Below are 25,234 nucleotides of genomic sequence, written 5' to 3'. Positions count from 1 at the left end.
GCGGAGAGCTTGAATGGGGTGGTGATGCGGGCGTGTAGGGGGTTGGGGGGGAGGAAGGTCGGGTTGAGGGATCGGATTGGGTGTTTTCAGTGGACGTGGTTTACTATGACTATGGTGGGTGCTTTTGCGTTTCTTTCTTTCTCTGCTTATGGGGGCTTTATTGTTACGGTTCACCAGGAAAGTGTTGGTGTTGGTGTTGATGTGATGTTAATAATGTGCGTGAACAGGCTACGGGAGGAATCGCCAATGTGCTGCATTCTAGTACGTTTTCTACTTCTCCCCTTCTTGCCGTCATGTCTGTAATAGGTACCTAACTAACCCCAACTACAGTACCTTACACGTCACAATGGCTGACCGGCATCGGCTTGGTTTTCTTCTTTCTAAACCTCTGTCTCTTCATCATGAACTGCATCCTCATCTCGTTGCGTTTTTACTGGCGCCCCGGGAGTCTCGTGGAGTCGTTTCACGATCAGTATGAGAGTCTCTTCATCTCGGCCATTGTGAGTGCACTTCCCTCAATATAAACACCCCCTTGAGCATGGCCACTAACACCACCAAGATCGTTTCGTAAGTCACCGTCACCAACCCCTGGAAACTGGCTACTCATATCTCTCCGCCATAGAATAGCCACCATCCTCATCACCATCACCCAGTACGGTATCCCATACACAGGCCCCTGGCTTCTAAGCGTTATCGAGGCCCTCTTCTGGGTCTACATCGGCGTGAGCACCCTCGTCAGCGCCAGCCTGTACCTCACCCTCTGGTCCACGCAGTAAGGCCCCCTTTCCCCTACTACCCCCCAACAACCCCCACAACTAACAAACCCCCCTCCCAAAAAGAGTCTTCCCCATCCACACCATGACCCCCGTCTGGGTGTTCCCGGCCTACCCACTGCTCCTCTCCGCGCCCTTCGGCGGCAACCTGGTCTCAGCGGCCAGCCGCGCGGGCCAGCTCGACGGCATCAACACGGTGCCCGTGGCGCTGGCCGCCATCACGGTGCAGGGCACCGGCTTCCTCATCAGCTTCATGATCTGCGCCGCCTTCCTCTACCGCCTCATGACCCAGAAGCTGCCGCGCGACCACCAGCGGCCCGGTGTGTTCATCTCGATCGGGCCGAGCGGGTTTACCTGCGCTGGGTTGGGTACGTTTTTGCTGTCTCTCTTCTCTGGGCATTTTAATGTGAAAGGAAACAAGCTAACTTCCTCCCTTCCCCAAAAAAACAGTCCAGCTAGGCTCGCAAACCTCGTCCATCTTCCCGCCGGGCTTCGCGGGCACGCAGCACGCGGCCGACATCGTGCGGCTGCTGTCCTACATGGCGGGCCTCTGGCTGTGGGGGCTCAGCATCTGGTTCTTTTTGGTGTCGGTCGGGTCGCTGTGGAAGTACCTGCGGCCCGAGAGCAAGGGCAAGCTGCGCTTCCAGATGACGTGGTTCTCGTTTGTGTTTCCGAACACGGCGCTGGTGAGTTGGCCTTTTTCTTCTTTTCTTGTGCCTTGCTGTTCTTTCTATACTTGCTTGGTTTACCCGTGCGGCGAGTGAGTGGGACATGATGTTAATGGTTTGGTAGGTTACGGCCACGGAAGCGCTCGGTGGCGCATTGGAGAGCCCTGGTCTCCAGATCTTTGGGTGTGTGTTGGCGGCGTGCTTGATATTGGTGTGGATCTTGGTCTTTACCGAGATGCTGCGGTGTCTGTGGAGGAAGGAATTGTGAGTGACTTTCTTTTGATCCCCCTTTTACCACCCGGACGCTATGGGAGATGAACATTGCGAACAAACCTACGGAAAAGAGACTTGACTGACATTGAAACCAGACTTTGGCCCAAGGACGACGACTAGAAGTCTCTTATAGGCTCAAAAGTTAGGGTCGGTAGCGAAGCTCTGGAGGATACTTTTCGATGTATGAAGTCTTAGTCCCCTTGGTATACGATACGGGAGGGCTAGAAAATCTGTGGTCACCGGAGTTCGAATAAGCATTTTTGGGGCGTTGTTTTCGTTGGTACGGATCGGGGCACATTGGTTCCATAGAGCAGCAAAATATACCCACGGATACCTAGACGCACAAGGTGGGCATAGGCACTCGATCGTCTTCCCATCATGGCAGTGACATGAACCAGTGGTGTTTTGCAATTCGCTCGTTGCCGTGACAGGTCTAAAATTCGGCAAATTGCCCCGTTTTCCCTGGGGGAGCGAGAGAAACCCTTCCCCTTCCCGCTCTGGCCGCCTTTTGAATCCCCCGCTTGTACCATTATGCTCAGGCAAGATCCCGTTGAATGTAACGCCGTAGTTTTCGCAAAACCTCGAGTTGTATGTGCATCCCCTCCCATTAATACCTAACCATTTTGAGGAGCCCACGCCGTGGTATTCTCCTAGCATGCAACTCTGTCTACGTGTCGTCGCAAGGCGGGCAGTTACCTCTGCTTGGCCGCCCTACTTGGCCAGCCAGGGGAACTTCTTCCTGGTCGACTCCCCCGCGCCACCAGTCGAAGGCTCAACCTGCACGCTGCGCTGGTAGAGTTCCTAGGCTCCAGTCAGTAACGGCACGTAAAAGAAGACAGGAGCCTCGGCCGAGAGAAAAACGCACCTCGTCATCAGTCGTCACCCGACAATCCAGTACCAACTCCTTGCAGGCGTCGTGCCGTTGCAGATTAGGATATGGCTGCCCCTGGCTCTTCATGATGGGCAGCAGCACCTCCCCAAGCACCTCGAACTTCTTCCAGTTGATTCGGTCTCCATTGGGCCCCACAAACGTCTTGCTGCCCTCCTCAGCAGAGACTAAATCGCGCCGGTGCAGCGGCATAAAGGGGATACGTGGCAGCGACGAGTTCTCCCACGCGAGGCGGTAGGCGAAGTGGCTCTTTTGCGTGCCCATTAGCAGCGCTAGCCCAGCATGCCGCTTTTGCGCTTCCGCCGAAATCGCCGCACGCGTTTGGGCAAGCCGGTGGATAGCGGAGCCGTTGATGCCTGCCAGCACGGCGGCCAGGCCGTTGTAGTTGTTCATCTGGCGCAGCCTTTGGGCGACGACTATGAATTTTTCAAGGCAGGGGGCGCGATGCTTTGCCTTGTCGCGTATCAGGATCATGTTGGACACCCAATGGGCGACGTGGTTGAAGTGCGAGACCATGCGGTTGACGTTCTTGAGGTTACGGCACTTCTCCTTCTGATCGTGCGACAAGCTGACATGGCGCACCTTGTCGCGGATTCGGATCGAGCTGAACATGACCCAGTCTATCCGTGTCAGTTCGTCGGCGATGTCCTCGGCGTCGAGCTCCATAAACATGTGGTACCGGAATTTGTTCAGGGGAAGTATGGGCGATGGTACCAGGGTGGCTGCCTCGCATTCGTAGTCTTCGACCGAATGGAAATGGAGCCGTGCCGGTCCCCGGGCGCCGCGACCCTCCAGAGCGGACAAGTCGGAGCTTTGTGACGGGCGCCGTTGGCTGGGCACGCCCGAATCATCTAGCTGCAGGGAGCTCATCGACTCTGCGACCCCGCTCCGTCTCTGTCCCGCGCCCTCTTTGCCCTCGTTTTCGTCGGCTGGGTCTGATTTCGCCCAGCCCGTGTCGTCGTCCAGTGTGACTCTGTGGTCAAGATGCACCCTCATTTGTTGTGCGGCTGCGACGAAGACCGGCTCTGTCGACAACTGCTGGATCAGCTCCTCCAAACTCCTCCTCGTCGCTGACCTGGCGAAGTCCCCAGGATACAGCGAGAGCCATTTCGCCACCACTTCGATCGTTCGCATCTGCGTCTCTATCTTGACCAGATGCTCCACCGCCCGGTCGGTCCGCACTGGGCCCAGCCGGGTGCGGATGGCCGAAAGCAGCTCGTGCGGCGCGGCGAATTTCCGGTACAGGCAAAGGAAGACGTCGGCAAAGTTCTGATCTGCCTTGGACATCTTTGGGGCAAGCAGTCTGTCGACGAGGTCGTCAAAACTCACGCCCGTCACCTTTGCCGGCCTGTCAAAGCCGTCCTCGCTCCGGCGCAGGATCGGAATGTCTTCCGAGTACTGGTAAGACTCTCCATCGGATTCGTCAACGTCGAGGAAGGATTCACCGCCACCGTCCAGCCGAATACCGGGGGTCCGTAGCATGCTCGACACCGTCTGCTGCTTGCCGTCCTCGGGAATGGCGGCGCTAGGATTCAGGTTGCTGCTGGACGCGACGCTCTGATAATCCAGTCTCGGAGACCTTGATGGCGGGCCTCTGTACTGGCCTTCGTTGGGAGGTTGTGAAAAGCCCCGCAGAAGCGAGAAGTCGGAGCTGGCCCTGCTGTGCTTACTGTGCTGGCTGATTGGGCGGCCATTATGGAGATCCATGGGCGCATCTAGATTTGCCGTCGAAGCAGCGCGCCTTCTTTGGCCCGAGCCTTCTGATTTGTCTGGTGAGTGTGATGCTTCTCGTCAGTCTCGTCTCACAGCGTGTTACCGGTACCGAGCCCATGGTAGACGGCTGACTGGCAAGCCCGTGACCGCTCTGGTGATGCGGCAGCACACAAGTGGGGCAGGGAGGAAGCGCCGGGGACGTAGATCTCACCTCTCCGGTTGGCCAGCGCAACTCTCAGCATGGCTTGTAAGCATTCCCGGACGGTGGCTGGCGCGTTGGACGCGGTCCTGAAATGGCCGGCGCACGTCGCGAAGGCGGCTGCGAGCCCCGACAAATCGGGGCGCCGTAGGTCGTCGGGAGTATCGCATTTCGTGGCGACGAGCACGGTCGGTAGGGAGGAATTCGCCAGGGCGGCTGTGCCAATGAGCATGTGTCGGATGACGCGTCGGTTCGAGACTGAGACTTACCCATTATTGGGGGCACTTCCCGCATGCTCCCCTCATTCACGGCATCGTACAGGATCAGTGCGCCATCCATGCGGGGCACCGAGTGCCCTCCGATTTGCTTCGGCCAGTGTACGGGCTGGTTTGGGTCCAGCTCGATGCCCTCGAGATCGAGCTCGACAAGCGTGACTAGATAGGATGTGCCATCGAGTTCGTGGCGTAGGGCCGTGATGTTGGAGGCCGACGGCCTGGGTGTCCGGCGCAGGTGTTGTATGAAGGTGGACTTGCCCACTCCTACGGCGCCAATGATGGCTATGTTGATAGGTTCCATGTCGGATTGGGCATGCTCGAACTAAACTAGCAGTCAGCATCTCCCGCTCTCTCTTTCTTTCTGTGTGTGTGCGTGTGCCTCTCCCTGGGGCGTTTCGGGGAAGCGTTTGGCGGCGCCGTGACGATGATTCCTCTCTGGAGGGAGCAGGGAAGTAGCAAAAAAGTCAAGGTGCGTACCCAGGGGGTCGGATTGGTATGGCTCAGGGATTCTTTTCGCGGCGGGATCCACGGCTGTCGCTCCTCATCACGGTGACCAGCACTCGTTGGGGCGTTTGGCGGGCCGGGATGGGGATGGGTCGCGGAATGGAGATCGGGATCGGGGTCGGGTTCGGGGGTGTGGTAACGAACGAAAAACGGGTCGTCGACGATGGAAGCGAAGGAATCTCTAGTGCCGGCGGCAGGAGGGTCGTCGACGAGAAGAAAGGTGCCTTCGGAGCCTATAACGGAGGCAAGTTGTCCGGAGGGTGGTGCGAAGCTTGGCTCGCCTGTTCTCGCCGTCGCAGCCGCTGCACGAGGACCAGCGCCAGCACCGGCACCAGCACCAGCACCAGAACCAGCAACTCGCAGCGGGGTACCCGACGGCACAGACAGCTTCGGCAGCGCTCCTCCGGGACGGTCTGACACGGGCTGGTGAGTCTGTGCCCGCATGGCTAATCAGAGGACATGGCGGCTCGAGAAGACAGCGAGAGCATACCGCTTTGGGGCCGGATTGGGGAGACGGAGATGGAGTTCAGCAAGCTCGAAGAAACACCCCGACTGATAATAAATTGACGAACGAATCCGTTGATTGGGCTGGGTTGGATTTAGACTCCTTTCAGGGTCAGGGTCCTGGGATCCATCAAGGGATGCCGCGAGACCAGGGCACAGCTTGTCACCTTGTCTTCCTTCCCAGCAGCCGGGGCAGCAAGCACCCAAGCCCACGCCCAAACAAGGGGTCCCCGTCGTCAAGTTGTGATGTTAACTCGAGAGCAAACGCAAATGAGATCTCGGCCACTCGGATGTCGAGTACGTGGGCTGCAGCGTTCCGCAGCAAGCAGCAGCCAGATCGGGGAAACACTTTATAAGCGGGCGCAGGCTGCGCGGACCCGATCGTCGTTCGTTTGCAAAGATTTCCGAAGTTGAGAGTTGAAACTGGGGGCGGGATGGGGCTTGCTTGCAGTGTGGCAGTCACCCCCCAGGCTTGACTGCTTCTTGTGGTGTTGTGCAGCTGCGAGTTTAGGGTTCTGGGGACGCCGGGAAATGACTGTGGGCCCCCCCCCCCACGATAAACCCGTGCAGCCGTGGATGTGGAAGTTCCTCTGGCCCTGCCTGCCCTTGAAGAAATGGAAGGCCAAGAAAGCTGCCACGCTGCTGCGCTGCCCAAATCTGAGGTGTCTTATCCAGTGCCAAGAGATCATCCAACGGCAAACCCGAGGAAGAAGAAGGAGCAAAAGAAGGACGAAACAAGCGCCAAACAATATCTTGCTTTTTCGGACCTTCCAGACGCCCAAACGGTGCCGATCTGAGGGTTTGTCCCCGACCAACAAATCGTGAACTGCGACCGGCTAATATCGAGAACTTACCTCCCGCTGCCTACCTACTGGGCAAACCCAGCAAACAGCGATCGATGCCGTATGTATCAACCGCCGCATCTGGGAAGCCTTTCACATGCCCTTCAACATTTTGACGGAGCAGTTTCGAAACGCCGATGATATCAACAACGTTTCGTTTCGACCGCACAAAGGAAACAGCATTGGTGGCTTCGAGGCTCCTAGACTTAAATGTGGCTTATGATTTAGTAACCGACGGGCACGATTAGCCATGGGGAATGACCCAAGGTAGGCTTTGGTATGGGTTGATCGGCTCTCCATCTCAGTTTTTAGCTCTCAGTTCTGAGTTCTCAAATATCGACAGCAGCGCCGCGTTTGTGTATGTACATGCACATGTGCGCATCAGCGGGGTTTTCACGATAACGTTACAGACCATCCCCGCATTCGCCATGCATGTCAACATCATAGGCGTTTTTTGTTGCTTCTGCGCGTTCTTCCAACCGAGGGCCCGTTCCTGCAACCACTGCATCAACGGCACCGAACGAAACGTGTTTCCCGACTGCTTCTGCAGGAAGCACATGAGAGCTGTCGATGCCGTGGGTTATAATTACAGTGTTTGCTACTTAGGTACAAAGCGGAGGAAACCATTCCTTTCCCACATCTGCCTTCCCACATCTGCTTTTCACATAGGTATCACACACATCATATACATGAATACCTAACCATCACCTTAACTCCAAACCCACCCACCTCGACAATCCGTAGGTCATGGGTCGTCACCAGTGGGACTCGAGTGTCATAGGCTCGTCATCGTCTTGGGCCAACTATCAGAAGATGATGACCAGTTTCGCCTCCGCTCGTCTCTCGCACGAATGACTTCTCGAAGCTGGGGGAAAGGCGGGATTTACCCAGCAGGAGAAGAGGACTTCCTCGTCCCCAAGAATCGGAACCGGGGTGGTTGACTCGGCGTCTGCTGAAATTGGGCCTAACCCGATCAAACCACCTTAGCACCAGTCTAGAGCGAATTTTACCTAACCCCTTTTCCCACCTCGGGGCTTGCGTGCTTGACACGAGCCTGCCGAGTGAGACACATGTCTCTGCTGGTTCACACCGAGGAGAAACAGGAAAGATTATCAAAAGACCAGTTTCAGTATCCAGGGGTAGTTAGCTATTTACCACGCAGGAACAGATGCACGATGATATGGGATTGCAGTGAAGGACAAGCACGCTTCTGCAAGAACACGATGACAAGTCTTCCGTCCGTATTTTTCCGTGTATTTTCTCGATCGATCAAGTGACCGGTGCTCGTCAGTCCATTCAACACTAGCTTGCATCTAGACCCCTGGCAGACAAGGTGCTGACCAGTGGAAGACGACATCCTCCCCAGTTTCCACGATCGAATCGGGCATCTGATCAACTTTATCCAGTGCTAATGCGACTCTGCATCTCAGGGCGTCAAGCACTGCAGTCCTGACTCGTTTCCTGTTGGTCGCCGTCATGGACTCAACACTCGAGCATGGGACCCGTGCGAAGCCAATCGCCCCCATTTCAACGGTCGTGTGCTCTGTGGCCCTCGCTTGAGCCTGGTTGCATTGGCGACAAGGGGGAGAGGCCGGGGCCGGCGCGGGTCGGCATCTCCTCGATCCCCCCCTTCCCCATACATATGTAGGTACATGACTGTGACCTCGCCCAGTGTCTCGAACTTCCAATGACCTTCTTGACTGCACAATCTCCCGAAACCCGTCGCATTGCTTGATGTCTCGGCCGTGAACGGGTCACGCTCTCAACCGGGGGGTCATCACCGATCTAAGACACTGCTACCACCCACCCTCCTGTCTCTCACGCCAAGTTGAGACAGCAGCCGAGACGGCGCTATTTAGAACCCCGCAAGCAAGAATTTCGAGGACAAGACGCAAAAGACGTAGCTCGAGGCGTTGCTAGAAACCGCTGCCGCTTTGTAATCAGAGTCGACTTGATTTATTCGCTTGGTCATTTCTTGACCCTCCATCTGGTCCGCTTAGCTTGTGCGGGACTCAATGTTTGCCGAATCGCCCTGGATCATGCAGTACAAGATGAATTACACCAGGGATCACGTCTCTGGAAGCTACAAACCGAGCGGGGGACCGTACAAAGCGGCAAGCAAGGTGCCGGCCGGGCAGTTGGATCCTAACGATCTCACTCGCCGGCTATATATCGTTCTAGCCGAGCAGAAGGCGCACGCAGAACGGAGAAGACGGGCTCGCGGCGACCCATCGCACTCCAAAGACAGTATGGGCACAACCCTGAGCGCTCAGAGCCGAGAAACGCGTCAGAGAGCTGCCGAACCCCCCGCCGACTTGGTCACGGAACTCAGAAGAACAGAGTCGACCAAGCACAAGCCAGCCCCAGACTCCCACCCGGAAGCCTACCACCACGTCCCGCAGGAGGCAGCCAAGCAGTTCACACGAACCACCACCGTCGAAAACATGCGCGACAGCAGCCTCGTGCACAAGCTCTCCAAGCACGCCCTCAAATTCCACCTCGAAGGCCCCAAAGCCCTCCGCCCAGTCGGCAGCAACAACAACAACAACAACAACCACAGCAGCACCTCCAACCCCGCCATCCTCGCCCCCGCCGAACTCACCCGGGCCCTCCAACAAAACCAATCCCAGCGGGACAAGCTCCTCGACCGCAACCAGTTCCAGCGCACGCACGCCCTCGAAGAAGCCGCCGCCGCTGCCGCCCAACCGCACCATCCAACCCAACGGCGCATGCACACCCTCGAGGACGAGCTCTCGCGCATCCTCCCCACCAGCAGCAGCGGCGGCGCCAAACACCTCCGCCGCAACAGCACCGGCAACACCGCCACCCACACCGACCCCGCAACGACGACAGGAGCCGGTCACCACCACGCGCGACACTCGCTCATCGCGGCGCCGGACACGCTCATCATGGACACGCTGCTGGAGGACGACCCCGCGGCGATGGATGGGACGGGGACAGAGCTGGGGCGGTTTGCGGCGGCGGAGCGGGCGCGCGTCGATTGGACGCAGAGTGACGAGGTTGGTGGGCGGGTAGGCTCGGGGTTGGGGTCGGGGTCCGGGTTGGGGCGGGTGGGTGGTGGGGGTGGTGGTCATGGGCATGGTCGTGGGGTTGGGGGTGGGAGCGGCGGGGGCGGGCCGAAGATGTTGCTTTCGCCGTTGTTGCGTAAGGCGGATTCGTTGTGGACGTTAAGGGGCCGGAGGGGGAGTAAGGACTCGGCTGCTGCTGGTGGTGGTGGTGGTAACGGTGGGGTTGGGGGGGAGGAGGTGGTGCAGTCTCCTACTACGCCTACGGCGGCGAAGGGGGGGAAGGGGTTCTTTGGGCGGTTTAAGCGTTAGTTTGGGAGCGATAGATGGCATAGCGGAAGGGAGGGTGGAAACAGACGGGGGAGCGTCTCACCTGACGTTTTAGCTGGGGTTTGGATAGTAATGATAATGATATGATGAACGTGCGCTCTTATCGGGGGGGTTAGTTCTCTGTGAGAGATGGCCATTTTCATAGGCCGCCCGCTCCGTGGTCTTCATCATATGCTCATATCTTGCATCGGCCGCCTAGCGCAGAAAGGATCGAGGCCCCCTAGGCCAACCATGCTCCAAATCTTACAATATCAAAACAGCCCTCCTGTAACCATCCAAACCCAAAAGGCCGGTTAGCCCCCTTCCTCCCTCAGCAATCGCTCGATATACTTGGCCTCCTCCGCCGCCACCTCCTCCCGAACCCTGTCGATCCCCACACTCTTTTTGTTCAGCAAAAACTTGACCAAATCACAAAACTCACGGACCCCGTCGCCCGTATCGGTGGGATCTGTCCTCGCCTTGCGCAGGGCCTCAGCACCCTTGCGCAGACCGACGTCCTTCGACCATGGCTGCTGCCTATTGCGGCCCGTGTTTGCCGTGATGGCGCTCGACCAGAATGAGGGGCCGGGGTTGTCGGCGGGAGGAAGGGTCGTTTCTTGGATGCGGACGAGCTCGGTCGCGAGAGAGGGGTATCGGGCGAGGAGGTGCTTGAACTCGTCGCGGTGCTCGAGGAGGATGCTGTAGGGATCGTCTTGCGCGGGATGCGGTTGGGGTTGAGTGGTGGGTAGTGGTTCGGGCTTGGGCGCGTCGGGCGGGTGGTTTTCCTTGTGTTGCTTGTTGCAGGCGACGGAGCAGCTGAAAAAATGGTAATCAGTACTGTGGCGCTGGTGGGATGTAAGACGAGACGACGGGACGTACTATGGCATGGAGCACCGAGGGCACTTGTACTTGCCCGGCTGTGTGCCGCATACGCCGCAAAGCTTAGGATCTGGTTTCTTCGGCGGGGACGACGGGTTAGCATCCGAGCCTGACCCCGGATTTGCGACAGGATCTCCTTCGCGCGGCGCGGTCCGTTCGGGCGAAACCGCACCGAGCATTGTCGATTGCAGCGCAGGACTACCGTCCTCCGCGGCCGGCATGGCGCAGATACCGTGGGTGCCGTGCTGGTCTAGTATCGTGACACTTTTGCGCTTGATCAAACGCGAGTCGGCAAGATGGCTCAAAAATTCGTTTCGCCTGGGGCACGATGTTGAATCTTGGTTACACGCGATCGGGAAGAGGAAGCTTGGAGATTTGTCGAATCGGCAGCTTCCCGAGCCGTCGGCTGCACGGCGTTGCGACAATGGCGGTTCTGGAATCCCACTTCGCCAATCCCGGGCCGCGTTCTGCGGGTGATCGGCTTGAAGTGGAAAAGGTTCGTCGATGCTACACGTGAAGTGCACGAGGTGCAGAAACGTTCACTGGTTCATTGGTGGTGGTGGATTTGCCCCCGCCACTGAGAGGTCGTGGAGCGCGAAAAGCAAACCCGCAAGGTGCCACTCGAGTGCCGACAAAAAATTTAGGGGCGCCGAGGCTGCTATGACGCAAAACCAAGGGTTCTGTGGGTCCCCCTGGGCCGATCGGAACGACTGGGTTTGTCAGCTCCTCGGCGCCGGAGATGCTTTGAGCGGCATGAGCGGCAATGGATGTTGGGATTGATCCCCACCACAGTGTTGGAGATGGTTGCTTCTTTCTTTCTTTCAACATCACATCTGCAATAACCCGGAAACACACAAACAACATACGCGACAGGCAACACCACCATGATGCCGTCAAACAAGCTACTACGAGGCTTTGCGCCTTTACTATCTACCACCACCCGTCCCATCAAACCCTCCACATGCCGCCGACTTCAACAAACCACCCCAGCAACTGCAGCAACACCCGTTAGACACGCCCACACCAGCAGGCCAAACAGCCTCCCATCCAGCCGATCCTCCCCTCTCCGCCCCCGCCTCGCACCAACAACCCACGCCCAACCCTGGCGCGCCCTCCTCCCGCACACAGCCCGGCGCAGCATCTTCATCCAGACGGAGAGCACGCCCAACGCCGACGCGCTCAAGTTCCTCCCCAACCACCAGATCCTGCCCGCGGGCCTCACGACGCCCTTCATCGAGTACCTCAACCCGCGGGCGACCATCGCGCCCCCGCACCCGTCGCCGCTGGCCGCGCAGCTGATGAACATTGACGGCGTGACGGCCGTCTTCTACGGCGCCGACTTCATCACCGTCACCAAGGCCGCCGACGCCAACTGGGCCCACGTGCGGCCCGAGGTGTTTGCGCTCATCACCGAGGCCATTACCTCGGGCCAGCCGATTGTGAACGTGGCGGAGCGGAAGGAGGGGGGTGGTGGTGTTGGTGGCGCGGCGGGGGAGGGGGAGGGGGCGGCGGAGGAGAAGGATAGTTTGGCGTATGATGAGAATGATAGCGAGGTGGTGGGTATGATCAAGGAGTTGCTGGAGACGCGCGTGCGGCCGGCGATTCAGGAGGATGGTGGGGATATCGAGTTCAGGGGGTTTGAGAATGGCTATGTGATGCTCAAGCTGCGCGGCGCGTGCAGGACGTGCGACTCGAGCACGGTGACGTTGAAGAATGGGATTGAGGGCATGTTGATGCACTACGTAAGTCTGGCCTCTGTTGTTGTTCAACTCGCCAAGTGTGCTGTGTGTGCTGACTGGGTACTTGCAGATCGAGGAAGTTCAGGGTGTGCATCAGGTGCTAGACCAGGAGGAGGAAATTGCCCTGGCAGAGTTCGCCAAGTTTGAGGAGAAGCTCAAGGCGCAGAAGGGCGAGGTGCCGCCTTCAACCGTGGGCAAGGGCTCGCTTGATACTGCATCTGGCTAATGGGGATGGGGTTGTCTTGTTTGTAAACGGCCTCTGGCTAATATACTCTGGGGCATTTTAGGCGTTTCGGACACACAAAAGGCTTGGTACTATTCTTTCAAGGCGGTGACTTTCACGCTGAGCCCACACAACATCTTCATTGTGGAGGCTGCTGCTGCCCGCGTTAGACTACATCTGGTAGGACACGAAACTCACCATCGACGGGGACTAGTGGTATAGTGTGTAGATCCCACTCCCATTCCCCTTGCAGTGCGGTGATCTCTAAGCCGTGCTCTACTACGCTCACGTGTCCGACAGCGTCATTCTGCAGGAAATTGTAGATAGCCGGCCTTGATCTTGCTTTCTTGTTTATCACAGGGCGCTCGGCGGAGGGATCGGCATGGGCAGAAGGGGTCCTCTCCTGCAAAGCCTCTGGCTGTGCTTGACCTTTGCCACACGGTGGCCGAAACCTCCAATGAGGAGAGCTCTAAGCAGTCAGAAGTATTCCAATATCAGCGCACGAGCCCGCGGGATTCAGATGCATGCCAAGCAATTCTGGGGTTGTATCACCAACATCGAGCAGTTGAAGTTGCACAGGGCCGGTGAGCTTCTCATTTAGATAGCAGCAGCAATAGGTCAGTCCTCGGCTTCTGGAGGCTTCGGTTAGACGTCGCCGATGCAATGGCTTCAAAGCCATCATCAAAGCTTCGCGGGAGCTTGTCCAGTCTTGGCTACCTTACTCCACAGCGGAGACGGCAGCGGCCGCTTACCTTCCTGTGCCGGGTGACATTTGGGGGAGGCGGTTAGCACTTTGACCGAAAAGAATTGTCGGACTTTAAAGGAGATTAAGATCGAGTATAAGAAAGTAGAAAAGCAATTAAAGAAAACATATTGAGAAAAAGAAACATGATGATATAACCGAGTAGAATAAAAAGTGAATTGAGTAAATGGGTATTGGGGGCTTCTGGATGGCTTTCGTTTCGTTCATGTTGTCACTGTTAGCCAACATCTCCAACACCCGGCTTCTGTTGCCCATGCGGTGGGTCGGTAGGGACAGGGGGGTTGAGTAAAATCTGGGGTAGCGAAGCTGCCTTCCCCGCCTCGAGCGCGGAAACATCCAGGCCGAACCAGATATGCCTCGTGCATGAAGGTTGCGAGACACCAGCGGCACCGATAAAACATGACCGGAGAGCCCTCATCGCGCTATAGCAAACGACATAGTTCTCCCTTAACTAATAAATACAGATGACGCATGGGGGTATACAGAGTTGAGGAGAAGACCTTCATGTCGATGCAGTATGTACAGCGCACTTAGAGAGTTGGCCTGCGATTTAGGCTGATGCGCCCGCCGCCATATGCGTTCGACGGCGTGCAATTGTCTTATGATAGAGGAAAGGAATTCCGTCGTCGCCTGCTTTACGGATCGGTACTGTAGTTGGCTTCGCCTTCGTGGCCTGATCGTTCATCGGTCGATGACGCTCCAGCCCAGCGATGGGGATCTAGACAATGCCACTGGGCGGGTTTGAGATGAAACCCCCCGAGTTGCGAGAATGGATCCCCGCACAATTGCTGTGCTCGCGGGTTTTCCACCCGGGGAGACGCAGCACTAACCAGGCGCATGACGGACTCGCATGGCGGATTCGCATGGCGGACTGATGTTAACGGCAGGGGGCCGCGTGATGTCTGTGCAGCTGTCTGGCCTCGAGCCAGTTCTTGCCTGCTTCTTGGAAGCCCGAACCTGACGCATCCGTTCCCTTGCTCGAGTTCGATTCCCGTGCTTGGTAGCGACCTCAACCGCCCCCGACGACTGGTTCATCTCTGCGGGGTAGTTTCTGATGATGCGGTCGCACCACAGACCCGGCATTCTTCTAGCTGTACCTCCTCATCGCCCGGCCGACACAACCATTGCAAAAGGCGGGATGAGAGCATAAAACTCCAAGGGCCGGTGAGCGCTGGCGAGGTCTTGTGAGGAGGGACAGCCACTGGACTCGGTGAGCCAGGCTCCCTTCCAGCTGCATCTCCCAGCCGTTTTTGGCCGCCTGCAGCCCTTGAAAACGTGTGTTCCTGCCGTTGCTAATTTGTATGTGGGGTCATCCTCTCACCGTCGTCCAAAGTTTTGAGGTCTGGGGTTTCCAGGAGCAGGAGCACCGCAACTTGGAAGCTGTGCCTATGAATAGGTGCTTGTCGATCACACGAAATTGCTACCAGTCCCAACGGAATTCTCTCATGTATCTCGTATGAGTAGGTAAGCGGGGATCTTCCGAGCGCAATTGGGTCGCTTGCGAGTTGATAAACCGAAGGTTCGCTTCGAGTTGTTCGCCGTTGAAATTAGCAGGCACTATCCCATGCGTTGGTGGGTATGACAGTTACTCTTTTTTTTTTTTTTTTTCGAAGCTTCAGAAGAGACGGGAGCTCCCCGAGCTGGAGGAAGAGAGGCGTTGCACCAACGGACCAGGAAGCTCATGGGCCCCTCTTTCCCCGCCAGAAGCCCCTGGCCTGCCAATGATGGACATCCCTAAAGGTCAGGGGTCATGGGTTTTTTTCCCTCTACACAGTGTGAATGGGGAAATCATCTCGTGCCAAGCTGCCCGTGGACGATGCAGCTTCCACGAGGCAGGCATGCGACGCATCGGGGGCTTCGAACTACGGGCACGAAGTACCCAGGTAATTATTTAATATTTAACTGGAGCCTACAGCGAGTGTTGAGGGAGGGCGAGACGGCACGACGGGTAGGTCATAATTCGGGGGTGAGTATAGAATATTCTAGGAGTTGAATTAATGTATGGAACGTGAAGCTAGTCGAGAAGAGTCGAGGTATCTAACTAGCACGAACGACAGCGGCGACGGGACATCTCTCCGGGAAGCTTTTCTGATACTCCCAATTTGTCTACCTTGTCTACCCATCCTTGACACTGCATGTTCGATACCTAAAAACGCTGTGTGTTTTATTTCATGTTTGCAATATAAGCATTGCATATAATTCCCGATGTAGCTATTTCCTATGGCGGCAGTTCGGCAGCTTGGATATCGAGAGACAGGTGTGTGTTCTCGCCTGGTGCGCAGACATCTTGCTATTTCTCAAGAGACGCAAAACAGAGGCTTGTTTGCCCCCTCATGACGCGCAAGACCTCGCCATCTTCGTATCTATCCTGATGACGCATGGCGCTTGATGCTTGTTCATCATCATCGTCACCGGTTGACGTTTCCGGAGCGTTCCTTGGGGTGTCGTGGTCGAGGCCCGGACAGTGCAGGTACTGCGCTAACACTTGCTTGGCATGGAGCGACCCAGAGCAAAAGCTGCAATGCTTCACACCCCACTTGAGATGTGCAGTGCAGGGATGCCTCGAGAGAGTGTCCCATTGAACACCACGCAACACCATCCCCATCGATTGTGTTGTCGTCTTCGACGATTCTCTGTCTCCACCCCCCTCACCTCCCGTGGCCTTCTTTCGCCCCTTGCGTCCGTTCTCGAGCGCTCGGTTGCAGGAGTTCAGGCCCACCGGTGTCTTTGTCCGGTCCCCACCGACGGACGATTCAGCGGATCAAGTGACAAAAAAGGCGGCGGCGCGCACGACGTCGCATTCTATCCACTGCCTTTACCCAACTGTTATAATACTCTTCTTCATCTTATGTTTTCCCTTCTCGAAGCCTCGACATCAATAAAGCATCATTTGGCCAAATAACCGGGGTGCTCGATGTCAAGCCTTGTTCTTCCCATCGCCACGGCGTCAACGTATCGAGCGGCCTGGTCTGCCTTTGGTTAGCCTCTCTGTCCTGACAAGGATCCCGGCCACTCATCGAGCAGCGCGCCTCCCCCAGCTTTCCCCGCTCACACCTCGACGGGGCCACTCCCAGGTGCACGAGAACGCTGACCTCGCGCCTCCGTTCCGGAATCTCGACGCCCATATCTTCACTTTTACCCTCCCCCACCCCTCCGCCACCACGCGGACGCCCTTCTCATTCTTTTTCTATAATGCAGATTTAGCGACGCTTAAAGAGAGCATTGCACAAGCTGCCAAAGCTTTATTACCATCCGGGCCATCCAAACCATTCCACCCGCGAACACGCGATCCACGATTTACGAATTGTCTCTCCACACCTCGGTTGAGCGCCCTCGCGCCCTGCAATGGGAGATCGCGATTAGCGCTGTCGCATTCTTCCACCGAGGCGGCGCACGTCATATCTGACCGAAACCCCCCGTGCATCAATTGCCTGGTCGCTTTCCCTGACAGATCGATCGGGTTTCCCGTGATCGAATTTCCTCCCAGTCGAGCAGATCACGGGCCGAACCGTCCCAAGTTTTGTTCTTTCGACGGCGCTCACCATTTTCGATTCGGTCAAAGCTTCCACATCGATTTCTCCGAACCGCGTGACAGTGCCGTCCACGTACACTCTCGTCATCGAGCCCCCCACTGCTCTCTCTCTTCTTGACGCTCACTTCTTGCCACGGTTCTGAGTGGCTTGGAAACCGAAAACTACCGACTCTTAAAAGGAAACACCCCTCGTTCCAGACATAATCCAAACTTCTCTTCTCGTCAGTGCTCTCTCCTTCTATCTCATCTCCCCGATACCGAAGCATATAATATTCCCTCCCCTCTTCATTTTGCGATAGAAGCAGAGCCCCGTTCTATCATCTCATCGCACTTCCAACCACACACCACCCTATCGACCCTCGCTGACCCAAGTCTATCAGTTGACCCTCCTCTCGAATCACGATCTCTGTCCAGTGCGCCCCCACACCTGTTCCACGGCTCTCACAACTCTCGTTTAGAGCCCCATCCTTGTCTTTGCGGTACGCTATGAGCTCCAATACGACCAAACCCGGGGCTTCATCGAAGCCGGGCCAAAGCAATTTCTCGGCTGGCCCACCGAGTAGCCACGCTTTGTTGTTGGAGAAGTTGAATCAGAGATCGACTCCTGACTCGGAAGCGCTGGCAAGCTCAGATGACGAACCTGAGAATCACCGCCAGGATATTCTTCCTCCTTCAGTCCAGCCGCCGCAGCCGGTTCGCCGGTCATCCTGGCTGAACGATACGTCCCAGCAACCTTTACCCCGCCAGGCCCAGAGGAAAGGCTCATTCGCGGGTAATCCTATGTCCCCAACGGGTTCACACCCAGCTACCCCGTCCGGCGAGACGGGGCCCACGGCCTGGGGTTCTCACCCGGCCACGGGTGGCGTTCTTGGACGGTCTCACGTGGGCGGCGGCGCTTTTGCGTGGCCAACCGGCATCTGGAATAACGATCGAAAGGAACCCCCTCCACGCCTGTCGGAGGTTCTACCCTCACCCACCTCCACCGTTGCACCTGGAGGCTCAAACAACTCGTTTTTTGGTGCCGACGCCGGTGTGACGCAGACTTCACCCGCGCCGAGAGACCCTCCCAATTCACAGATCCCATTTCACATTCCGTTGCACCCAACCCCTAAGACATACCGCTCTCAGTCCTACTCGGTCGGCCAACTCGAACCTGAGGCCGTCACCCCTAGCATGGCTCCGCCGCCGGTGATGGGCACCCGTCGAACGATGGGGCATCCCGGCCTCCAGCACCGGCCGTCCCGGCCAAGTATGCTGAGCGAGGTATCGAATGACGGCAACATGTTAGGAAAGGTGAACGAGGATGACGACGACGATAGCAGTGGTTCCATGCAGGAAATCCAGCATCAAGACCAGGCCAAGACGATCGAAATGTTGACGCGAGAAAACCAGATGTTGCGTCAGCAGCAGCAACAACAACAACAATACCATGCGCGGCTTCGTCCTAGGGCCTCGACGGCCAGCGCCTTTGGCCTCAATTCCAGCTATCTGCAGGAGACGGTGCCGGAAGAATCGGACTACGCGGTCGACGAGCACGATGAGCTGAATGACGGCTCTGATGCGGCAATTCGAATGGGCGTTACGCGGAGGATGAGCGAGTTTGGCGTCGGTCCTTACAAGAGCCCGTATACGGTTGAAAACCGGAATCTTGAAAATCTCAAGAGGGCGTATTGGCAGAGCTCACCACCCGGACTGGGTGGCCTGGGGGATCTCCCCCAAAGCCGACGACACTCGTTCGCAGATGTGCCCACTCGACAAGCTTCGATCAGCTCCATGGGAGGTGACGCTGTCCAAGCTCACGAATCGGCCGCTCAGGATCTTGCCCATGCGCACGACTTTTCGGCTGCATACCACGAGAGCCAGAGCTACGCCGTAAACAGCCAAGGTACGCATGCGTCCATGAATAGTGATTTTACCAATCCCCTAACGATGATTTCAGTGTCACCCTACTTTACTGGCGCGGCTGCCCTGGGCGGTGCCCTGGGTGGTGCCCAGCAGGGCCTCGCACAATCTGCGTACGGTAACCACCTCCCCTCTCCCTATGCTGGGATTTCTGGGTCTTACTCCCACCGACCGACCTCACCCCATCGCAGCATGTACGGCGTGCCCCAACCGCGGCACAATCAAACCCTACATATTGTGCTCTTCAAATGCGCTCGGGCCGACGTCTTCTATATCCAGGAGGGTACTGGGTTGACAGTTAAACCGGGCGATCTGGTGATTGTCGAGGCTGACCGGGGCACCGACCTGGGCACGGTTGCCCAAGATAACGTTGATTGGCAGACTGCGAAGGATCTCAAGGAGCACTACGCCGAGGAGCAATACCGATGGCTTATGATGTACTCACAGAATGCTGCCGCGACGCACGAGGGCGCTGGCGCTGGTCTCATGGCAGCGGCGAACGGTCTCCAGGGCAGCGCCGTCGGCGGTATGGGTCCGCCAAGCCAAAATCACCATATCCAGGAGCCCGGTTCTGGCGAGCTCAAGCCCAAGCTGATCAAACGTCTTGCCCAAAGCCACGAGATCTATGCTCTACGGGAGAAGGAGGGCAACGAGGCCAAGGCGAAGCGGGTATGCCAGCAGAAGGTCAAGGAACACGGCCTCAACATGGAAATTCTCGACGCCGAGTTTCAGATGTGAGTTCACCATGCCGCGCCCCCGAATTGCTCAACTGTGCTGACTTCTAGTAGGGATTGGAAAAAGCTGACCTTCTACTACTTTGCCGACACATACATCAACTTCAACTCCCTTGTCACGGATCTTTTCAAGATCTACAAGACACGCATCTGGATGTCGGCCATAAACCCAGCATCGTTTGCCAGCCCTACTCTGGGGCTGCAGGCGCCCAGCGGTGTCGGACCCGGGGCGGTGGTAGACCGATCGACCGCATCGGCACGCCGTCAAGAGCCGCAGCAAGAGTCGCAGTCTGCTTACGTTGGGTCTAGCCAAGTAGGCCGTGGCCTCCAATCATCGTTCACGGCGCCGTTCAATACCGACCGTGCCGTGGCCCCCGGATCGAATTATCCAGCCACGAACTACCCGTATAATCCCTACGGCGCCTTCGCCAATGCGAATAGAGCGGGAGCGATGTCTTATCCTCCTAGTGTGGCGCAAGGGCCCGACGCCTTTGCGAGCACCTTTTCGCAAGCAGGAGATTTCAATGGGCGTGGGCGCTACCCGAGTCCACAATCTGCCGCCGGCCCCCAACATGACCAGGCCATAGCTTCTCTTGGAGCACATGCCGATATGATTGGGTCATTCCACGGTCTGTCGCTGAACTCCCGCTAGGAAACGGGAGGCCGATTCCTCCCCCCCCTGTCGCGTCCTTTCCCATTTTCCCCTTGACCTCAACTTCTACACCTCCATCCAATTCTCTTATCCTGGAAACGCGGTACACAAAAGGAAGAACAATGCACAAAAGATACATATGCGGTAACGGACGAACTCTTTTTTCTTCACGAGACTACGGGACATGCCGATACTACCAGCTAGGTTGTTGCACGCAAAGCGGCTTTCACCTACACTCTACCTTGGAGAATGCGGGTTGAAGAGACTAGCCACGGGATATTGTTACCTTTCTCTTTTCTTATGTGGTTCTTTGATATGGGATCAAGGCGGCTTCACTACATGTCTTTACACTTTTCCCTTTCTCTCTCTTTTCCGACTTTAATACTTGAAAGACTTGGCCAGGCTGAAGACGGGGCACATCCCTTGTTTTCTTCATCCCTTTCTTACCCTCCTCTTCGCTCCTTTCAGCGGGACAACCGTCGATTGTTTCTTTTGATGAACTGGAAGACTTCTTTTGCTTTTTTTTTTTCCACCATAGACAGAGACAGAGAGAGAAGGCTCAGGGCTTTTCATATGTTTTTGCTCTTTCACGCAGCGAGCATGTTACAGTTTCGAGGGACGGACTACAAAACGGGGACAGCTTTGAGTTTGGTTTGGTTAGGGATGGGATACCTCCACAGAGCAGACAATCAAGACTTGGCTTTCGGGCTGTTGTTACCTCGCCTCGTCGGTTCTGCCTCGGGTATATACGGCTAGGTCGTGTCGGGGTGGTTCAGTGTGTTGTTCATTTACCTAGATGTACAGTAGCCAGCGACTGGAATGTAGGTAAGGTAGTCTAGAGTCCCTGGGAGCATCAAGGGGCATGGTATTGATGTTAGTTTTACCCCCAGTCTTCGTGACATGAAAGTCACGATGTTGGTCTTGTATGTCGGTGGCACTTTCCCCAAGTGTTTGAGATGTTGGGTCGTTAATAAAGGAAGGAACTTGGAAGGAGCAAGGTATTCAATCTTGAACCTACTCAGGGAAGGCATTATTACCTGCCAATTGACATTTTCCATGCACGGTAAAAATTCTTCGAAGACCAATTTGAAGTTCGAATTCGGTTCTGTGGTCTTGTGCTGTATATTGAGCCTCCGACTTCTGTAGGGCCCGTGGTCCTCTCCCCCCCGACATTTGAGCTTCCTCTTGATACCCATTCTTTTGCTAGCATTGGATCTAGCTCGATTTCCCCAGTCCTACCATGCCGCCGAAGCGCAAAAACAAAGACGTTTCCGCGTCTCCAACCAGGCAACCAGCGCCTCGAAAACGGTCGAGCCGTACGTCTAAGACTTCGCCGGCCGCTAACGGGGAAGAAAGTGATGACTTCTCCGGGAAACCCTCAAAAAGAGCAAGGGGAGCATCCTCAGGAATTGCAAACCAGGACGATGGCGACAATAGTCTTGATAATTTTGGGCGGTTGGTACCAACTCTTCCACCAGCCCCCTTTGCATCTTGCTAACCCACATAAAAAAAGAAGTTCCTCGGGGCCAGCAACAATCGAGCAGCACCTGATGGACCAAAACAAAAAGTCTAAAGAGTTCATCCAGGGTTTCAAAGAACAAGTCGCTCAAGGCCGAGCGCAAACTGAAGCCACGTTGTCGAGACTCAAGCAAGACTTGTGGGTACCTAACAACCCAACTTTCTCTCTCCATCTACTTGTCTAGTCCCCTACCTAACTAATACACGCCCAGAGCCAAACCTCCGGACGCCGCTAGCGGTAACCTCGCAGATATCTACGCCACGCTGCAGACCGCGGCGACCCAGACGACGCTCTCCACAAAAGACAACCCCCTCTTCGAGCAGACCCAGCACCTACTACGCCTCAGCCACGCGATACTCGACTGCCATCGGACGGTTGAGAAGGATTCGCGCACGCAGGAGCTAGTGTCGCCGCGCGAGATGTGGGAGCAGGACGAGGAGGGCATGCGGAAGCTGCTGGGGTATGGGAAGGTGTTTGGCGAGAAGGTTGTTGAAGGGTGGATCACGCCACATAGTGAGAAAGAGGGAGAGGATGATGAAGAGAGTGATGTCGAGGATGGGGATGGCGCGAGCGAAGCAGAAAACTTGGCGAAGGGGTTGTTTGAGTGGAAGAGGAAGGGCTGGGGGCTGCTAAAGGGGGGAGAAAGCTGGGGGGTTGCAGCAAGGAAACAGATGGTTGCGCTGGCGGGCGTCGTGAGGACGTTGCCTTCAAAAGAGGGATGAACGAGTTGGTTGTGGGCGGGTTGACCTGGCTTATTGGGGTTGCTGAATCGGGTGCTGGATTTTGATCGCTGAGAAAATCACGATGAGAAGAAGGGTTTCCTGTGAGAAACTGAATTTGCAGCTTGACTATAGTGGCTTGATATCTGTCAAATTTGAACAGATTGTACCCAGATAACTAACATCATAACTTCTGATAGACTAGCAATTTGTGTTCTCGAAGCTTGAATCCCTTGAGAAGCAAACAGCGGAATGTGGGGTCCCGCCAAGACTTGTCGATGTTGAACTTTAGCACGGGCCATCGCTAGTCCAAAACAGGTTTAGCTGCTCAGCCCTTCGGTTAGGGCTTTCGCTTTCCACAATTGCAGAGTTCCCGAAATTTTGTTCTCCCGATTCTCACGAACTTGGCGGCTTTCCCTTCACCCTACTAACACCAGGAATTCCAGGCCGGTGCGTATATTCCGATTTCAAGTTTACGACGGCACTATTAGCGGCTGTTGATTTTCTCAACCTCTGTTTTGATTGCCCGAACCCGTTGGCGACAAGGTACTGACCTACGAGACCGCATAGGCAAAATGGGTGCCCTTAAGTACCTCGAGGAGCTTTCCAAGAAGAAGCAGAGCGATGTCGTCTGCTTCCTTCTCCGGGTTCGCTGCTGGGAGGTTAGTTAACGCACCCTCGAGATTGTGGACGGTCGCTTGTGGTGGTTCCTCGACGATGGACTCGATTGTTTAGACCGGGATCCTCGTCAAAACGGAACCACGAACTTGCGCCGTTCTTGCTATACACTCGTTGAACATTTGCTGAGAGTGCATCAATATAGCTCCGCCAGTTGAACGTCATCCACCGCGCTTCGAGGCCCAGCCGCCCCGACAAGGCTCGCCGCCTCGGCTACAAGGCCAAGCAGGGCTATGTCATCTACCGCGTGCGTGTCCGCCGTGGTGGCCGCAAGCGCCCTGCCCCCAAGGGTGCCACTTACGGTGAGGACTACCCATATGCCACAATGAGGGGCAATCGCACATCGGAGCAATGGAGCAGACAACTGACCCGGTTATCCAACTTGCAGGCAAGCCCACCAACCAGGGTATCAACCAGCTGAAGTACCAGCGCTCGCTCAAGTCGACCGCCGAGGAGCGTGTCGGCCGCCGCTGCGCCAACCTCCGTGTCCTGAACTCCTACTGGATCAACCAGGACTCGACCTACAAGTACTTCGAGGTCATCCTGGTCGACCCCCAACACAAGGCCATCCGCCGCGACCCGCGCATCAACTGGATCGTCAACCCCGTCCACAAGCACCGCGAGTCCCGTGGCCTCACCGCCACCGGCAAGAAGTCGCGTGGTCTCAACAAGGGCCACCGCTACAACAAGACCCGCGCCGGCCGCAGAAAGACCTGGAAGCGCCACAACACCCTGTCCCTCTGGCGTTACCGGTAAACGTCTCGCCACAGACGACCCTGACGGATACCACACCTCTAACGGTGTTCTGGCTCTGGTTATTCTACTGTTTCGTGCAGTGGAGCGGCATATCGGACAGGCTGGCTCGCCTGGGTATTACGGCGAGGCCAAGCAGCGTCATGCTGGCATTTGGGAGCATTGGGATGGTGAATTCGGTTTAGCTGAGCAAAAAAGGAATGGACGGGTGCCCTGCGTGGTGCTTACGATAATTGTCCGCGACCTCTGCGTTTATGAATGGCATTGTGATTCCCCGGCTTGGAGTTGGTGTTTGGAACGATCTTTTCCCCATTGTTATACTCGTTGACGATCCTTGTGTCTTGTGCTCTCCCACTTATTCTCCTTTCCGTCGAAGGCCGCCCCCGCAAGATAGGGCCAGGGCGTTATTTGGTTCCAAGAGCCGACCGTTCCACCCTTCGACCGCTTGCTCTTGGGGTTCATTTCTAGTAGCCAGTGACTGCCGCCCTTGTCTGCTTCTCAATTTATCAGCTGGAGGTCAATCCCACGCCAGCCCCCCACCCTTCCAACAGCCTATACACATCATCAGCCGCCACATACTCAGGAGACTTTTGGCTCACGGACCTCGCAAATCTCCGAAGGTTCGTGGAGCGAGCCACAGAGGCAAACAGAGTGATGGAGATAGGGGGTAGGCCCAGAGGCCGGGGAAGACAGAGGGGGACACTAGGAGAGGGAGAGATAGCCGCCAGGTAAAGTAAAGTATCCTGTGCACAGCTCCTCTCGGTGTCTATGAGCGGAAAGAAAGACCTTGGGAGGAGTTTGACGAGCAAAGGCTTACTTAGTGCGTTGTGCCAAACAACTGGAAGGGATGGGAGTTTAAAGCGCCGTAGCGGGGGTGCTGGGTGAGTGGTTGGGTAGTTTTGCTTTGGGGATAGATATCTATCTATCTCTGTTCTCACCCACTGTCAGTTAGGGCTCGTAACATCAGACGGCGAGGTCTCCCTCCATGGCAGCACATGTTGATGCGTTGATACTAGGGGTCAGTCAGTCACACGATAGGTAGGTTGCTGGGTGATCCAAAGACCCGTAAACCAGTCAGAATTATATCACAGCAATCACGGCGGAGACAGATGTAGGGAATGCAACTTTTTGCTTTGCGTCCTCTCATCTAAATACAGGCAAACCAA

The 25,234-nt window shown here is 56.3% G+C and overlaps 8 protein-coding genes across 8 annotated transcripts; 6 read left to right on the top strand and 2 right to left on the bottom strand.

The window, feature by feature from the left end:
- Nucleotides 1-858: 858 nt before the first annotated feature.
- On the top strand, nt 859-1,834 carry CHGG_07861 (uncharacterized protein; the record flags this gene model as incomplete). The annotated part of the gene is made up of 4 exons (XM_001225516.1): nt 859-1,141; nt 1,224-1,459; nt 1,566-1,705; nt 1,810-1,834. 4 exons carry the CDS (start codon nt 859-861, stop codon nt 1,832-1,834), a joined length of 684 nt encoding a protein of 227 aa, XP_001225517.1.
- A 591-nt stretch (nt 1,835-2,425) lies between these two features.
- CHGG_07860 (uncharacterized protein) lies at nt 2,426-5,738 on the bottom strand (the record flags this gene model as incomplete). Its single annotated transcript, XM_001225515.1, has 5 exons — nt 2,426-2,515; nt 2,580-4,372; nt 4,528-4,731; nt 4,785-5,106; nt 5,268-5,738. 5 exons carry the CDS (start codon nt 5,736-5,738, stop codon nt 2,426-2,428), a joined length of 2,880 nt encoding a protein of 959 aa, XP_001225516.1.
- Nucleotides 5,739-8,655: 2,917 nt separating this feature from the next.
- On the top strand, nt 8,656-10,556 carry CHGG_07859 (uncharacterized protein; the record flags this gene model as incomplete). Its single annotated transcript, XM_001225514.1, has 2 exons — nt 8,656-9,672; nt 10,257-10,556. 2 exons carry the CDS (start codon nt 8,656-8,658, stop codon nt 10,554-10,556), a joined length of 1,317 nt encoding a protein of 438 aa, XP_001225515.1.
- Nucleotides 10,557-11,738: 1,182 nt separating this feature from the next.
- Nucleotides 11,739-12,819, top strand: CHGG_07858 (uncharacterized protein; the record flags this gene model as incomplete). The annotated part of the gene is made up of 2 exons (XM_001225513.1): nt 11,739-12,596; nt 12,664-12,819. The coding sequence occupies 2 exons, from the start codon at nt 11,739-11,741 to the stop codon at nt 12,817-12,819; spliced, it is 1,014 nt and encodes a 337-aa protein (XP_001225514.1).
- A 3,050-nt stretch (nt 12,820-15,869) lies between these two features.
- On the bottom strand, nt 15,870-16,704 carry CHGG_07857 (uncharacterized protein; the record flags this gene model as incomplete). Its single annotated transcript, XM_001225512.1, has 2 exons — nt 15,870-16,304; nt 16,483-16,704. 2 exons carry the CDS (start codon nt 16,702-16,704, stop codon nt 15,870-15,872), a joined length of 657 nt encoding a protein of 218 aa, XP_001225513.1.
- Nucleotides 16,705-17,597: 893 nt separating this feature from the next.
- Nucleotides 17,598-20,399, top strand: CHGG_07856 (uncharacterized protein; the record flags this gene model as incomplete). The annotated part of the gene is made up of 3 exons (XM_001225511.1): nt 17,598-18,996; nt 19,051-19,747; nt 19,802-20,399. 3 exons carry the CDS (start codon nt 17,598-17,600, stop codon nt 20,397-20,399), a joined length of 2,694 nt encoding a protein of 897 aa, XP_001225512.1.
- A 1,240-nt stretch (nt 20,400-21,639) lies between these two features.
- On the top strand, nt 21,640-22,640 carry CHGG_07855 (uncharacterized protein; the record flags this gene model as incomplete). Its single annotated transcript, XM_001225510.1, has 3 exons — nt 21,640-21,715; nt 21,930-22,056; nt 22,130-22,640. 3 exons carry the CDS (start codon nt 21,640-21,642, stop codon nt 22,638-22,640), a joined length of 714 nt encoding a protein of 237 aa, XP_001225511.1.
- Nucleotides 22,641-23,212: 572 nt separating this feature from the next.
- On the top strand, nt 23,213-24,071 carry CHGG_07854 (60S ribosomal protein L15; the record flags this gene model as incomplete). The annotated part of the gene is made up of 3 exons (XM_001225509.1): nt 23,213-23,299; nt 23,461-23,617; nt 23,704-24,071. 3 exons carry the CDS (start codon nt 23,213-23,215, stop codon nt 24,069-24,071), a joined length of 612 nt encoding a protein of 203 aa, XP_001225510.1.
- Between the last annotated feature and the right edge of the window lie 1,163 nt (nt 24,072-25,234).

Source organism: Chaetomium globosum, genomic scaffold (genome assembly GCF_000143365.1).
Source record: "Chaetomium globosum CBS 148.51 scaffold_5 genomic scaffold, whole genome shotgun sequence".
NCBI classification, from domain to species: domain Eukaryota; kingdom Fungi; phylum Ascomycota; class Sordariomycetes; order Sordariales; family Chaetomiaceae; genus Chaetomium; species Chaetomium globosum.
Note: the sequence above shows the minus strand (reverse complement) of the source record. Positions and strands in the feature narration are given on the sequence as shown.